General features: G+C 20.7%; 2 protein-coding genes across 2 annotated transcripts; one reads left to right on the forward strand and one right to left on the reverse strand.

Moving 5' to 3' along the window:
• Positions 1–1554: 1554 nt before the first annotated feature.
• Positions 1555–3140, reverse strand: LOC105360680 (uncharacterized). Its single transcript, XM_011497649.1, has 2 exons — positions 2966–3140; positions 1555–1927 (listed from the first exon to the last, which is right to left on the reverse strand). Exons 1-2 carry the CDS (start codon positions 3092–3094, stop codon positions 1595–1597), a joined length of 462 nt encoding a protein of 153 aa, XP_011495951.1. The 5' UTR covers positions 3095–3140; the 3' UTR covers positions 1555–1594.
• A 4862-nt stretch (positions 3141–8002) lies between these two features.
• LOC105365288 (uncharacterized) lies at positions 8003–16832 on the forward strand. Its single transcript, XM_011503407.1, has 4 exons — positions 8003–8157; positions 11958–12264; positions 16508–16642; positions 16718–16832. The coding sequence occupies exons 1-4, from the start codon at positions 8138–8140 to the stop codon at positions 16814–16816; spliced, it is 561 nt and encodes a 186-aa protein (XP_011501709.1). The 5' UTR covers positions 8003–8137; the 3' UTR covers positions 16817–16832.
• Positions 16833–17084: the final 252 nt, after the last annotated feature.

A 17084-nucleotide genomic window follows, 5' to 3' on the forward strand; every position in this document is an offset into this window, starting at 1 on the left:
TATCATTAGATTATATCTCAATAATATTATATTCATTTATCAATTGGACTATTTGAATTTATTGTACACACACATTCAAACTTATTTTCTAATCATACAAATATCTAAAAAAAATTTCCTTTTTTATGTAGTTTAATTTATTTTATTGTATTTTATATTATCGTTTTATTTAATACTAATTTTACATCTTTCAATAGCTTTTATTTTTTTATACATTTAATATTATTATATAAAAATAATTATTAATAGACTGAAAATATAACTAAAAGTTAAATTTATAACATTTATTAAATAATACACACGATGCTTAATTTCTATTAATAGACAGTAAATGTTTTGATAGCTTACAGAGCGTATTCAATCATTACATAAACATTTTAATTATTCGACTAATTTAATTTACAAATTATTTAGTCAACGCTATGATATTTTCAGAGCTATTGTATACGGCAACGCGTAAATACAAAATTAAATATATAGAATTATTTGTAGTTAATAGATATAAATTTTATTATAAGCTATATATATATATATATGGGCATATGTAACTTAAGTTATTGTATTGTTCTTTTAGAAAAAAACAATTAAATATATTTAAATTGTACATGTATTAAAATTTTAATATTTTAACTGAAATCTTATTTTGAAAATTTGAAGCATGATATAAAAATTTTTAACATTACAAAATTCTAGTATTTAAGTAATATCTTATATATGCATATTTACTTATAAGAAGATTATTTTCGTTGTACATAATCAAACATATTAGAATTTTTGTAGAATATTTTTTGTATTGATTGATTGCTCTTAATTTTACATGTTTTACTTATTAACGTAATAATTTGATTGTATTAACTTACGAACTTGTACTACGAAGTATTAATTATGTTAAAGCGTGAATTTGTCATCTTAATTCTATATATTTAACTCAAAACTCTTGTACTTTACATTTAAATTGACATTATCGGTAAAATAATAATGTATGTGATTTTGAGTATAACCTAAAGTATAACATAAAATAGTTTTATCTTTAATAAATAGATAAATATTTACGACAATACGTAAATAGTAAACAATTTGACGGTGCGTTACAATTTGATCGAATATTTTTATTTAATGACTTATTTCAACCGTATGGCTTTAATTGATACAGCTTTAATCGATACAGCTTTAATTGAATGAATTTTGTAATAATGTAATAATAACAAATACATATGTTCACAAAATTAATGATCAAATGAATATATCAAAATATTGATTTTTATATTGATATGTATTATCTGTATTAAAATTGTTTTACATTATATATCAATTTTTTTGGAAAAGCATCATATTTCTAATGTAATTCTTTATTGATTATGAAATGAAATATTTTATTTGCAAAATCACGTGTCTTGTAGTAATTTTAAGTAGAGTGATAAAATCCTAAAAAGTTAATGAAAATAATAAGAAACAATAATAAAACAATAATAAAACTATAATAAATTGCTTCGTAAAGCAGAAGTAAAACTGAATTTTTTGTTTATCTTTGCTTACGGTTAATTTGGAACTTAAAATTTCTTCTTAATGTCTTACAGCTCTTACTATGTTAATACTATAAAGTTTTTGAAGTTTGATCATCGTGAAACTTTTGTAAATATCTGCAGCAATAACAAAAATTGCATAGATCATAATCTGAATCAAATGGACCGTAATCATTTATACAGCAGTCATCGCACTCGGGTCGTATAGTAAAGTTTCGGAACAAAAGATTTAGACTAAAGAGATCCTCAGAGCTTTCATCATAGTAAGTTTTCCAAATATCTCCATCCGTTTCAAAAAATAAATTATTCAAATTAAAATAATCATAATCTTGATCAAAATAGTCGTCGTGCCGTATATTCCAAGGCCAATCGTTGAGGATGCGAAATAGCATTATTCTGTTACGCTTTTTTAAAAAAAAGCAAACGTTTTGTAAACATAAAATATAATTAAAAAATATATATCATTAAAATATTTCAAAAGGAATATTATTTTAATATAATATTAAAGAATAATGCACAATTAATGATAATATTAAATTATACTTTTAAATTAAAAATGAAAGAGTATGCATATTTATGTCTTTTTAACATTATATTTAACTGCAAAAATTTTATTAATATTTTTATTTCGATAATATTGTATAGTCAGACTTTTATTCGACTAATACATTTGCAAACTAAGAAGATATAAAGCTGATCTACTAAATATGGTAAAATGTAACATAAATCGACACTAAATTGCTTTATCCACACCAAATATTAATATGTAATAATTAGAAATATTGTAAAATCCACAAAAAACATATCAACATCCATTTACAGTACATTTTTGTTATTTAAAAGAGTTTATTTCGTATGTTTTGTGTGAAGGCGCACATTCTAGTAATTTCGGTATGGATTTTAGAAAACAAAAAATTCACCATGTTATTTGAAGTGATCAGCATCAAAAGAATACTCATATACTAAAACAGAGTTATGGATTTTGTCCTCTTGAATAATCGATCCATATCAGTGACAAAATAATGATTTAGAATGTGATTTAGTGTTTTTTAGTGGACTTTAAATGACTTTGCAAATGATTCTTGAATAGATAGAATATCCATGTATTATTACTTACCTTAGTTTAGAAGGTGGCCTACAAAATTATTTTAACTGGAATGATCAAAAACAAAATAATTTTAAGTAAAATCATGCAATATATTTAAATGTGCAATAATTTGTTAAACCAAAATAATTATGAAAAAGTATTTTTTTCTAAATCACTTGAAAGGAAAAATGAGAAAGTACTAAATTTTAAAAGATCGTTAGAGGAACTGATGGACCCTGTTAAAAAAGAAAATCGATATTATATAGAACGCTACAACTAGCATTTCTTATTTTTATCTGTTCTACCACAAACATCAAATAAATCATAAATACAAAATATTGGAATGCAACTTTACCTTACGCCAAAAGCAGTTGTAATCTATTGTAGATATCACGTGCAAACGTATGTTTTCGTTCTCAAACCATTTGTTCCATGTATCTAATGAGCAAGTTTCCTTTGGATGTCGATATTTTGAAGAATTCATTTGGTAATTTTTGAAAGACCAATACAAATTTTCAAAGCGTTTAAAGCCTTTCATTTTTTTTTCTATTTTAGCAGTTTCAAATTTTTTTTGTTTTTCTAAAATTCTCTACCTAATAAATATAGTAATGATTCAATATTAGTAGTGCTTGAAACATAAATTAACATTCCTGAAAATTTACTATGAAGCTACAAAGAAAAAATGTGAATAATTTGATTTTTTTTAATCCGCTAATTTCAGTTATCACTGAATTATTGTATTATTTACATTATTAATTAAATATAATAATATTCTACAGTAGTTCATTCAGTTATCAATCATACAAAAGCAAAATTAGTTAAATTTTATTGAAAGAAATAATTACAGCTTTAAAAACTGACCAAAATTGCAGACTACAAAACTGATCATCTGATTCTTTTCTTTCAGAATTTAGATTATTCTATTTTTGGCCTCTATTTGTATAATACGTCGATCTTTCTGTTATTTATTTCAAGGCACAATAAATTAATTTTGTATGAATCTAGCAATTTTTTTTTTTTTTTTTTTTTATAAGGTTCTAATTGGATTCTTAATTTCAATTATATCAATTTTTTAACACCGTTAAGCAAGTAAAATAATATATTCAGATAGTGCTAAAATATATTTTAGAGCAACGAACAGACTACTCTTATTATAATTCAGTTATTATTTTCTTTAATACTTAATAATTCTTAATAATTCAATAAAATTGATTATTTTTAAATTTTCTAATCGTAATTATTTAATATAATATATGCTGTGTAAAAACTTATTTTTTAGCATAAAATTAAATAAAATTTTATTATTTGAAGATTGAAAAGAAAAAAATAAACAAAATAAAAAATTTTACATTGACGTATAATATATATGTAATATATATAACATAATATATAGATATTATATATTATAGATACAGAATATATTCGAATTATCGCAATGTTATATAATATTATATATAAAATATAAGTAATATAAATAATAAACTGTACGTAATATTTCAAAGGCATCTGCAATATTAAATTTTAAATTTTAATAATATATACATTATTATGAAATTTCCGTTTCCAATACTTTTTAAAGATAAATTTTTAATATATTATTAGAACAATAACATTACAAAACACTAAAGAATATTCGTTCTTGCAGGTTTAATAAATATAAATCTAACTAAAACTTAACTTTTTTACATACACAATTTTCCATATTATATAAATGGATAGATATTAATATCATATGATTATTACACGTTATAAAAAATTCTGAGTTGAATATTTATAGCGGATATATCGCTAAGTCCTTTAAAATCCTATTATCTTTGATGAAATGCTGTTCATTATATCACTTGACTTAATTACATTTTCAAAATTTATTTAAAATTTATTTTTCGAAATACAATCCTCAAAATTATTTATACAGTTATTCTTAAAAGTATTTTTTTTTACTTTTACTTATTATATTTTTCTAATTAAAAAAGAGTAAATTCTATCCTATGCAAGAGAGGGTTTGATAGCTTATTTAAGATTATATCTATTATTTAATAGTTGTTATGTATTAATTAATCAATCATCATATATACTATTATATTTGATTAAATATTTAAAATTTATTGAATCACCCGTGAAAAAATGAATTGACTTACTATAGTCATAAATAATTTAATTCAATAATAGCTTTTGCATCTTTTAGTAATAAATATTGATTTTCAATAATTTCATCTATTATTATAATGAAAACCTCTTCAGATGTGTTCGTTAAAAGCAAAAAATGTATTCATACATTTAATATTTACTGATATAGATTCGTATGTATGTAATTAAATAATTATTTATTTTTTATTTGAAGCGTAAGATACTGTTTATAAATGCACAAAATTACCAATTACTGCTTAATTCTGCTATATGTGTATATTATATTCTTTTATACACATTTATGCCAATAGCACATAATTATAAGTAAAAAATTTAATAATAATATTGTAATAGTGTAAATAATAAAATAATATATAGTATATAATAGAGAAGAAAACAAATAAAACAATATATTAATGCTTGTATGATATTTTGACTTCGGCATTTTCAAAAATTGAAAGGGCCTCATAAAAACAATTTAAACAAAAAGTCAGGCTTGCCAAATAAAAATGACTGATTAGAAATAATTTATTTTATATTTAAAAATAAACAATAATATACTATTATATTTATTGATTAAAAGAGCATCTACTTATTTATACTTATATATACTAAATCATCATTATTACAGGTAAATGAACATTACTACTATCTTAATACTATTTGGCAATAAATTGTTGTTTAAATATTTATACAGCTAAGATATAAGATAAGTACGTGTAATAAGTATACGCAGAATACAATCTGTAGGAAAAAATATTTTGTCTTCAACAAATTGACCTTTTTTCAGATTGAAAACACTACAAGACACTAGGAGCTACTGCATAAGCCTAGATTAGTTCTACAATAAAATTACAGCTAGATATGACAGCATTATTTTCATTTATGAAATTTTTAATAACTATGTTTTCAATAGAATTAGATCTTTAGTATGGAAACATATAGAATAAAAATTCTTCTTATTAGTATTTTATCTCTTATAATACACTTTAAGGCTTGATAGTCGGATTTCAAATAACCTAGTCAGTATGAATCTCATTATCATCATATTAAGTCAATTGCAAAAATAAAATTTTACGCAGCTAATTTATAGCCAATTTTAAAGAATTATTTTAATCATTTTTAAATTATATAAATTTTTATATAATTATAAAGTAAAAAGTAAAAAGATTCGTAATTTTTTTATTAAAAATATTAATTTTGTTGCATTTCGCTTTCAATAAAACTCAATACAAAATTATAATAAATTATTTAATATTTATTCTAGTTTTACTCTTATGTTTATAATTAGTCAAAATTTATAAATGAATACTAAAATTATGTAAAATTATAATTATTCAAAAAATTATAACTTCGTTTTATTTAAGATTGTAAAAAAATTATTGAATATTTATATTTTACACTTACTTGAAGGCGGTGTCAGAAATAAAATATCAATATCTATTAGGTAATTTCTATATAAACCAGTTTTTAAATTATTTATTTGATGTCCACGTGCTAGGTTTGAGCAAAAATTGTATGAAAAAATGCATGAATGTATATGAGGTAGTTAAGAAAACCTATGGTGGAAAATAGAAGAAATAGAAGAAAAACAAGTAAATTACACCGTTGAAGCACTATTTTTGGCGCGCTATTTAAAATAGATAAAAATAGTCTCTAATAGTTTCTAATAATCTTATCTTTAATTTGGCTTTTAAATAAGTTTTGTTTAATAATCTTTATGTTTTAGAATATTTCATAAGATATTTGTCAGAAATTTTCATTGATATAACGAAAAAAATTTTTTTTTATTATAGTTTATCGGAAATTTGCTACAAATTGAAATTTATTATTTATAAAAAGCCATATATTTTTATTATATTTTTTTCATTTAAAATTTAAATATAAATGTTTACAAACCTTAATTTAAAACGAATAAAAACTCATGTGTATTTTGAATGATTATAATAATCCATTCGAATAAAATATATTGCATTGTAATATTTATTGTTAGTTTATAATATTGCTATTTTCTGGAATAATTAATTTTCTATTATATATTTTAACATTTGATTAAAAATAAGTTGGTATGTATAGAAGTAGTGTATTTTAAGTTATAATTATCGAATGTCATAAATAAAAATACATTTTGTATTATTGTATATTTCGTGTTTTTTTTAACAAGGTTCCCTAAAGCATATGAAGAATAAATAAAAATAAGTATGAGAAAGATTGGCAATATGTGGGAGAAGCAACAGATCTAAAATGGAGTTTTTTTAGTTCTATCAGTTATTGGATGAAGTTTTCTTGGTTTCACTTCGATTGGATTTGGGTGAAATCAGTCGAAGACTTTATCAAAAATAAAAATGTAATTCTTCACTGTATTAAAAAAAAAAAATAAATAAATAGAAATATATTCAAAATTAATTTTTGATATTGATTGGAAGCTTACTTTCTTTACCTTATTCACCAACTTCCTATTTATAAATATTAATGTGTTTGACTACATAATGCTTAAGTTATCAAAAATTTTACATAAAACAATAAATATTATAGAATAAAATAACTTCTCTTTCCATATTCTACTCAAATAACGATGTATTCTAATTAATTATTTTACTGTAAAGTATGCTATAATTATACAATAATTACATTAAAAACAAGTTTCAATATTTGCAATAATTTATAATACATTTGAGAAAATATATTATTACATGCTCCCATTAGAATAAAAAATAATATAATTTGTGTATAAATAAATAATTTTGTAGAATATATTTTGCCAATTCTATTAAGTATATAATTATAAATTCAGTCTTATTTGGAATTCCTATAACAATTGCAATCAATGAATAATATGTTAATGTAAAATTATAAAACAAATTTTGGGCACAAAACATCATGAAGCCCAATGATTTATAAAAGATACTTATTGGATCAATAAATAATGAATTATATATTATTTTTTAAAAATATTCTTATTTTTCTGAGCCTAATTGTAGTGTTATATATGTATAATATAGGCTGTAGAAAACTACAGATAAATCAAATTTAGGATTGGCTTAAAGAGAAACAACAAGAGTGCATTGACAAGTGCTTTTTAAAAAAGTAATAAAAACTGTGCCTTGAGAAATTTTAATTAGTAAACGAGATACTGTGCGAAATAAAGTATCACGCCGGTGCAATGACGTTACTAAACGCATTGACTCGTTCTGTTAAAAACTTTATCTTGCTGAGCGGTATTTTATACTATATAGCAGAGGTGTGAACGTGAGGAAGAGTTTCACTTACAATCAGTGACAAATCCATGTTGTTGTCGGCCAGTTGATATCGCTTCTCGCTCTTCCACGAGCGCCACCTTTTTTCAAACATTTAAGTGCAATTATAAAATTACTCTTAGTCATCATGAGAAACGGTGATTATGAATAATTTATATTTTATGTAAGTTAACAGAAAATCACTATATGTGTGTGCTAAAAAAATTACGTGTAAACTTGCGATTCCATGAATTTTAAAGTACAACGTCGAGGCGTTGCAATTTACGAATGAAATGGGTTTGTGAATTGAAATGTGCTGTGTACAAAAACAATAAGAAATTTTCTATTATGTTGAACTTTATATTTGATATATTTATTATATAAATCTTTTCATTATTCAGCGTTTATTGAAAAAAAAACAGTATATTACAATTAACAAAAGCCTTTGCACTTTTTATAATACAACAATTTAATATTTGTATTCGTTCAAACAATTTTAGTTGTTATCATACTTATTGTATTAATTATTATATTATATATTTAATTATTACATAATATAATTAATTATATTTTGAGCTTATATTTATTTTACATTTCGTTTATATTGTATTCGAAGATGATTAAAAAGTAAAGAAAAGTGCTTTCTTCTACTCATTAAGATATATGTATGATGCATATGAATCTTGAATACTATTTAATCATAACTTCTAATATTTAATAAATAATAGTAACTTTAAATTAGAGACTAATATTATATAAACTATAAAAATCTTTTTAAAAAATTATTTACTATTTTTATGAATAATTTGTTAGTATATGAGTTAATGGCTATTCATTCTTTAAATGTAAAAATTATTACAAAATCTTGAAAAACCACTGAATAAATTATATTTTTCCTTCGATCATAGAATACTTTATTTTGCTACTTTATGCATGTATATATGTACACTAAATTTATTACAAAAATTTAGTTTAAAATGTTACGACATTAGGAAACGATAGAATAGAAAATATATTATTCTAATTTTGTTTTTCATATATATTTTAACTTCAATTATACTTAAAAATATATTCGATTACTTATTAAATAACACGTGATTGATTCATATATGTAAAAATATCCTCAAAGATAATAAGTAGTATTTAACACATCTTATAAGATAGAAATGATATTATTATATAAGGAATGAATTAATGATTAATAAATGATTTGTTGATTAATAAAAAATTATTTTATAATAAAAATAACTTTTTAAAAGTTATATTAGATAAATCAATATTAATCAAAGTGATTAGCTTATCTCTTTAACCTACAAATAGCATAGATCGGATCGCTACTATGATATATAGAAATTTTGATAATATACTGTGATCTAAATAAATAATAAAACTAAAATTTTACTTATCTGTAAATAAGTATTATAAATATAAGGTTATAATATACTGTCTAAATAAAATTTCTATGGCGAGTTCGAATAAACATATGAAAAATTAAATATTTGCATTTTATTTTGTAGAGTAAATCAGACTTCGGTATTTACAAAAATAAAATAGATATAAGATATGTTTGAACTGAAAGTGACGGTAACATTAAATGACTCTTATGATAATATTAAGGTTTATCATATATAAATAAAGGTACAATGAAAAGAATTAATTTATTTTATAAATTTACGAGAAATAATATAAATATAATTTATAAGATTACAATATATTATGAAAGGGTGTTTTATTCAAATAAATAATGATATAATAGGGTATAATAAAAGGTAGAAAAGAAAAAAGTGAATAATCTTTAGAATTAAATTTTTAATGGAATTTTTTAACAGTGTCATTTGTAGCAATTTATATTCTAAACAATTTTCTTGATTTTTTTTTTTTTAATATTTAATAAAATTTTAGTCATATTAATAACCTTGTATTCATTACAAAATTTTATAAAAATGTTTAATATATTAATTCAGGCATTGCTAAGAATGATACAATTCAACTTAGTAATTTCATATCTATATTGGTTGTTTTTATCGTATTTCGCTAAAATAATTTAAATTATTTTTGTGCATAATATGAAAATATTACGTAACATTATTACATCTTTAAATATATATCGTTACAATATATATAATTTTATTAATTTAACGGTTGATAAATTAATTATGTTGTTTAGACATATTTAAATATAATTAAAACATTATGTTATAAATTGCAATTTTTAAAAATTAACCAATTAAGTTAAGTATTAACCAAAAAATATATTTATAAACAATTTTTTCCTATATTATAAATAACTATATGTATAGTATCAAATAAAAATAATAACTATAATTAGTATAAGTATCATTTCAAACACAAATAATTCATGTTTTTTTACATTTACAAAATTTCGATTCCTATATCTAAAGTTCAATATTAATTACTAATTTGTAGTGATGTCAATATATTTTATAGTATGAGTTCACATTAAATCCATTGAAAATTAAATAATAAATTGTTATCATTATTGAACAAATTATTGAAAATTTCTTCTTTTAAATATATGTAATATATTTAATGTATTTTTATATGTATATTCATACTTTACCATTATTTATTAGATATTGGTAATATAAACTTTTAATTAACCAACCAACTTAATAATTATAACTTTTATATTATTACTTAATTAATTAATTATCAATGATAGTAACCTTTCGTACATAAATATCGTATAAACGAATAAATTAAATAAATTATTTTAAATATTTATTTATTTCTAATATTTATTGAAATTTATTTATAAATATAACAATATTTAGAACGATATTTCAATATTTCAATGAAAAAAAAGATCTATAAGAAAATCTAATTTGGCTATTGATTATTCATTATAAAATTATTTTTATATTGTTTATTATAATATTCTTAATTTACTTATGACAAAAAATGGGTATCTCCTTATGATATATAAGATATGTACAATGCATGTGATACTATAAATTAAATATACTATTTAATATTTTAAGGTATGTTACATAATTAAATTTAAAATTTTATTTATTCTGTACCAAAAATGAAAATTAAAACAATTTAATATAGTACATTTAGAATTAAAACTAGTTTTTAAATTAATCGTTAAAATCAAATTTATTATTAAATATCTTTAAATAATGTTATAAAGTAATCAAATATAGAAGTATTTCGATATTATTTTTTTATTCTACAATAATTATATAATACATACTAACTAGATTGAACTAGATTCGAATTGCCCATTTTTCCTGAAAATTATACTATAATTGTAATATTATTGTGGGTAGGGAGAATTATGATTGCCCTATTTCTAAATATTTTGTATAGTTGTGCATAAAATTATACAAAAGAAATATATAACAGTTTCGTATAAAGCATTAACACATTTAATCATGAGACACGTCCTCATCTCGATTAAATTCCATTGCTACACCTAAATTCACTACTTATAATGTTTATTCTAGTTTAACCATATTGCTTAGTACCATTTAACACTAACTGTTGCGATCGAAAATCGTAGGTGCTGCATCGAACATTGCATACCTTGCAGTGTTAGTTGTACACATTATATTCCAATTTATTATTAGTATTGTTAAAATACTAATTAAAAAATAATAATTAAAAAAAAATTCAAATGTATTTGATGAAGATAGTATATTAGTTTCTGCAATAGTATCATGCATAATGAATGTTAAAATATATAGCACATGCTGAATTTTTAATTAATTTTTATATTTTTAAATGATAAGGCGTTTTCTTTTATTTTTTGTAAGAATTCGTAATGGTAATATTGTAAAGTAACATCTCGTTATTTTTTTCAATACTATTATATAAGCAGTCAATGTTCATTAAAAAAAAATATATATATGTATAAGTATATAACATAGTACACGAGCTGCTGATTCTTAAATTCATCGATTCTATTACTTTGGTAATAATAGCAATTTAAAATTGTTAATGTGAAATGGTGCGCAGACACGGTCGGGATATGATCCAACGCATGACCAGAAGCCAGGACAGCAGTTTTCTTTGTTTGCTGGCAATCTATGCTGCACATGTCGTACTTTTTCATGTGTTTGATGTCATGCCATTTTTCGGTACGACGAATTTTCGTCTGAACGAGATGGCGAAATCGCACTTTGATCGGATAATGTTTAAAGACAATAATAATACCAACGTTACAAACACTAAGAACAAAAACAATAACAACGTATTTGAAAAAGGAGATGTAAAAAGTTCATTATATTTCAGAGACCTACAGAGGGAACAATCTAAACATGAGGTAACTTATCGTTTAATTATTATATTATTTTAATTTACTTTCTATAAGCATTTTAAAAACAGTTAGAAAATGTATTGTAATATATAGCGATATTTATCTATTATTTCGTAAGCGCTCTTTTTATTAAGGTAAACGAATGTAATGCTATATGTTTACAATTTGTCTATATATCATAAACAATAACGATATTTTTTACATAAAAGTAAAATTAAATCAATAATTTTAATTAAGTTTAAAGCTAAAGTTAGATATATCTATATAAACTTCCGTTTATCTGACTTCTATTTACTTTGTGCATTATAAAACATCTAAAATTGTCGTCAAGTGCTTTATTTTCGTTCCTTTATATAGTTATATAATACATAATTGTTATATATGTATTTAATATTGAAATACAACTACCTTAAATTACATTCTCAATGAATGTAATTATATATATATATATATATATATTATATTATGATTAATCTGTTATCTCAATGCTTTTTACATTTGAATAATTTTCTAATGTTTTTTACACATATTAACAGCAAATCTTTAATGATTAAATATTTTTTAAGATTTAATGTAATTTTTAATAGATAGCCAGTAAGTTATATTAAAAATATATATTATTAAAATCAGTATACTGCCTAGATAATATATTGAATTTCAAATAATTTTGTTTTCCAAAAAAAATTAATAATCAATAAAATAAATTTTTACTTAATATTTATATTTTTATAATATTTATATTATTCTATTAATACTTATAATATTAATATTTATATTATAAAAATATTTACTTAAATATTGTAGAAATGTGTCGTTTAAGAATGTAGTTCTTTAAATCACCCGTTCGAAGAAAACATTGAAAGCATAGACAAAAATGAAAATATTTCAATTTATAAAATATTTAAAATATCATTCATAATTCATATTAAAAATATCAACACTTTGCCTTTATAAATAGCGCCTTCAAATTTAAATTATAAACAATATAAAATTATACAAGATACATGCAATGCATATTAAAAAAGCAATAGATAATGATAAAAAACGTTATATTAACCAAGTAACCTCTAAACTTAAATTATTAATATAGACATTTTTATAATATATTAAACCAAAAATAAAATTTATATCAAATATCAAATAAAATATACAGAAAACTATTTTTATAAATGTTTATATGTAGATACTATCAAGATAAATTAAAACTTTTGAAAAACACGTAATCAACCATTTTCTATCTCAATACTTTAATAATTCCAGACATACGATTTTTGTGTTTAAAATATTTCTAGAATAGATCCTAAATGATCCTGAATAAATCCTGAACTATAAATATAACTAGTGATTGTTTCACTGAATAACGAAGATATTATGTTGTGTTGAAAGTTTGGAACTATTATCTTATTTGAACTATTATCTAACCAAATTACCAGAGAATATTATTCAACTATTAATTATCTTCAAATCGTTAAGAGTTGTTGGTGCTCTATTAATAGAACGAATAGTGTTAATATGGGTGATTTTTTTAATTATTTCTTTTTAATTTTTTTAATTTAATAAATTAGTAATTTTTAATGTTTTACAATAGAAAATATTGAAAATAAAATAATAAAAGTGAAAGATTTTCAATAATATATATTCAATACTAAATTATATTAAAGAAATTTTAATTAATCTTTCTTTATTTATATCATAAAATGAAAAACGCTTCAAATATTTTAATAACTTATTGAAATATTTAATGTTAATAGGAAAGAGAAAAGAAATTAAAATATTTAATGATAAATTTTCTTGGAAAAAGACAAGAAATAATATAAACCTAATCTATATCATCAGGATTAGTTTTTATTCATCATTATATTCAGTTTGCAACATTATAAATGTAAATCATATATATTTCAAAATTTTATTATTACACTTCAATGAATGAATATTAAATGTAGATTAAAATAATTAGTTTAAGATAATCGATCATTTTCAAATAATTCAAGTTCAGAAACATCTTTTTGCATCCATTACAAAAATGAATTTATTGATAGGTTAAAAAGTTTAGTTATATTTCTCTGACAATTAATAAATATCATAAATAGGTAAAAAATTATATAAATTTTACTTTGTTAATAAACGTTCTTAATAATCATTCGAATATTATTTATATAGAATAATAATATTTATATACTTTATTTTTTACACACACAAGTTACGTAATATTTTTTAACCTTCAGTTTCAATATAAAATTTTTGTCTATTATAAAATACATGAATACATTTTTAAATATGCAGTTTAAATGCATGAATATTATAATATTTGAATAATTATTATATTTTATCTGTATTTCTTTTAGAATCATTTAACGTCCATTAATATATCATTAAAACGAATGTATATCTAAACAAGTTTGTAAATTATTTTCATAAAAGACATTCTTAAATAGTTGTAGATAAAATTCTTTAAACTTCTAATCTATAAACAGTAGGAGTAATTACGTCGTAACAAAGGTGTATTCGTTCACATTAATGAAGCTCACATTTCATATCTGCCTGTGCATGTTCACAAACTAGGCCTTACAGTTGTATAATGAACCATCATATATCCGCTTATGTATAATATCAAATAAGCATAACTACTAAGTATTCTTTACTATTTATAACTATTTATAATTGGTTTATAAATTATGAAATAACTCTATTAAAACTTAAAATTATATTACGAAATTATTATTAATTTTGTTATTGAGTATCTTAATTTATTAATATTTCTTGCCAATCATAAATAATAAAATAGTAAATACTTATAATGTTTATTTACAATAGCTAAAATATTAAAATGACTATCATTTAAGAAAACGTATTAAAATTATTATTTGGCAATGTTAATTGTTTTATTTTATAAATAGAATTCTTTAATTAAAGAAATATCATTGATTTTATTTTCAGTATTTCTGAACATTCATATTGATAATAAAAATAGATACTACATACTACTATAAAAATAGATATAACAGAAATTTATGTAATAAAACTTAGTATGCATATTTGTTTATATGTGATATATGCGTGTTTAAAATAAAATCCATTATAATTTTTTATTTGCATAAAAAGTTAACAATTTATAAATTTCATTGGTTATAATGAGTATAAAATAAATATTCTATGAAAATGAAAACTCGTAATATTAAAATTTTTTTTTAATTCTCAAACTAAATCAAGTTATTACTTTTGCGGTTTAAAATTTAGTAGTAAACAATTGTTCGTTGGTATAACTTTAAATTTCTTGTATTTAATATCTCATATTAGACTATGCAATAACACATTTCAATTAAATTTACTAATACAATTGCTCCATGCCAATTTCAATGTACAAGCAATGATACATAGTCAATTTTTGTAAATTTTTAAACAAATTACAATTAATTGCGATAGAATGACGATGAATATATCTCTGTTTTCATGAAATTAAAATAACTGTAATAGAAAATTATACATTTCTGTGATTAAAATATTGGTTATAATATAACTAGAATAATTTGTTAATATACTAATCTTAATATTTAATAATTAATTCACTATTTTGTTAAGCAATTATAAAAAATATACATTAATATAAAAATTATATAAAAAAATAATATAAAAAATTTTCATTAATGTATTTAATTAAAATAGTTATATAAAATACATGGCTTTATATAGAAAATTATTTTATCATTCAGTTTGAGCTTTTAATAAATTTAGAGAATAATATTTCTTACGTCTTATTTTACTATAATATTTAAAAATTAGCAATTAAAACTTACTATAATATTTAAAATTGTTACTTATACTTTCCAGATTTAAGATATAATACAAAGTTTACTTCATAATAATTTAATTGTTTGATTATTATCTTTCATAATAATTTTATAATTTTAAAATATATAGTAAATAAATGTTAACTTATATGAAAAGTTATTCATATTTTCACTTTTTTTCTTATTTAAATGTTTATAAAAATAATAAATAATTTGTATTTTTTATACAAATAATATCCAATAAGTGCCCAATTATTAAATCAGTAAATAATGTATTAAAAATTTATATCAAATTTTCTATGATTATATATAAACTAAAGTGTAGAAAATTTATAACTGTATATGTTTATGTATGAAATTTAAACGTAAAATTATAAAAAAATATATGTAAAATATATAAAGTATATATAAATTAAAGTGTTATATTCCGAAACAATTAATAAATGATTGCATAATTTAAATTACAGAAATCCTTAAGATGTTTTCAATGTCAATGTGACAGGTTTAAAAGTCATCATGTGATTTGTTATTCAAAAGTCAATTTTAATTATTTTTTTAGATCAATTTGGATTCATCAAATTAAAAATGCCGTAAATGTAAAATTAATTTATTATTTTATTTATAAAATTACTTATAATATAACCAAATACATGTTTCATTATTGATTTCAGATTTTTGCTACTTTTGCTCTAAGTTCCTCAACCTGGGGAATAATTAGTGGTTGTGCAATTTTTTTACTTACGAATGCAGATCCGCAGAATACTCTGTAAATATATTGCTTGTGTACAGAAGAACAAAATGTAAAATGCAAATATTATCGGCGAATTTTTAAAATTGTATTTCATTAATTGATGTTAAATTTATTCTTATGTTAATTTTACATCGAAGAAAGGGTTCGTCAGCTAATTCGTCCGATTTGCTCCTCATGGTTATATTATTTTATATTTTTTTTTAATTATATCTAATGCAGCGAGCTTGCATTTGTGTTTAATATATTCCAATCTGGGATAGTATTACAATGAAGTTATAAAAAATTCT

The sequence above is a fragment of the Ceratosolen solmsi genome, unplaced genomic scaffold (genome assembly GCF_000503995.2).
Source record: "Ceratosolen solmsi marchali unplaced genomic scaffold, CerSol_1.0 scaffold10, whole genome shotgun sequence".
Taxonomy (NCBI): Eukaryota; Metazoa; Arthropoda; class Insecta; order Hymenoptera; family Agaonidae; genus Ceratosolen; species Ceratosolen solmsi.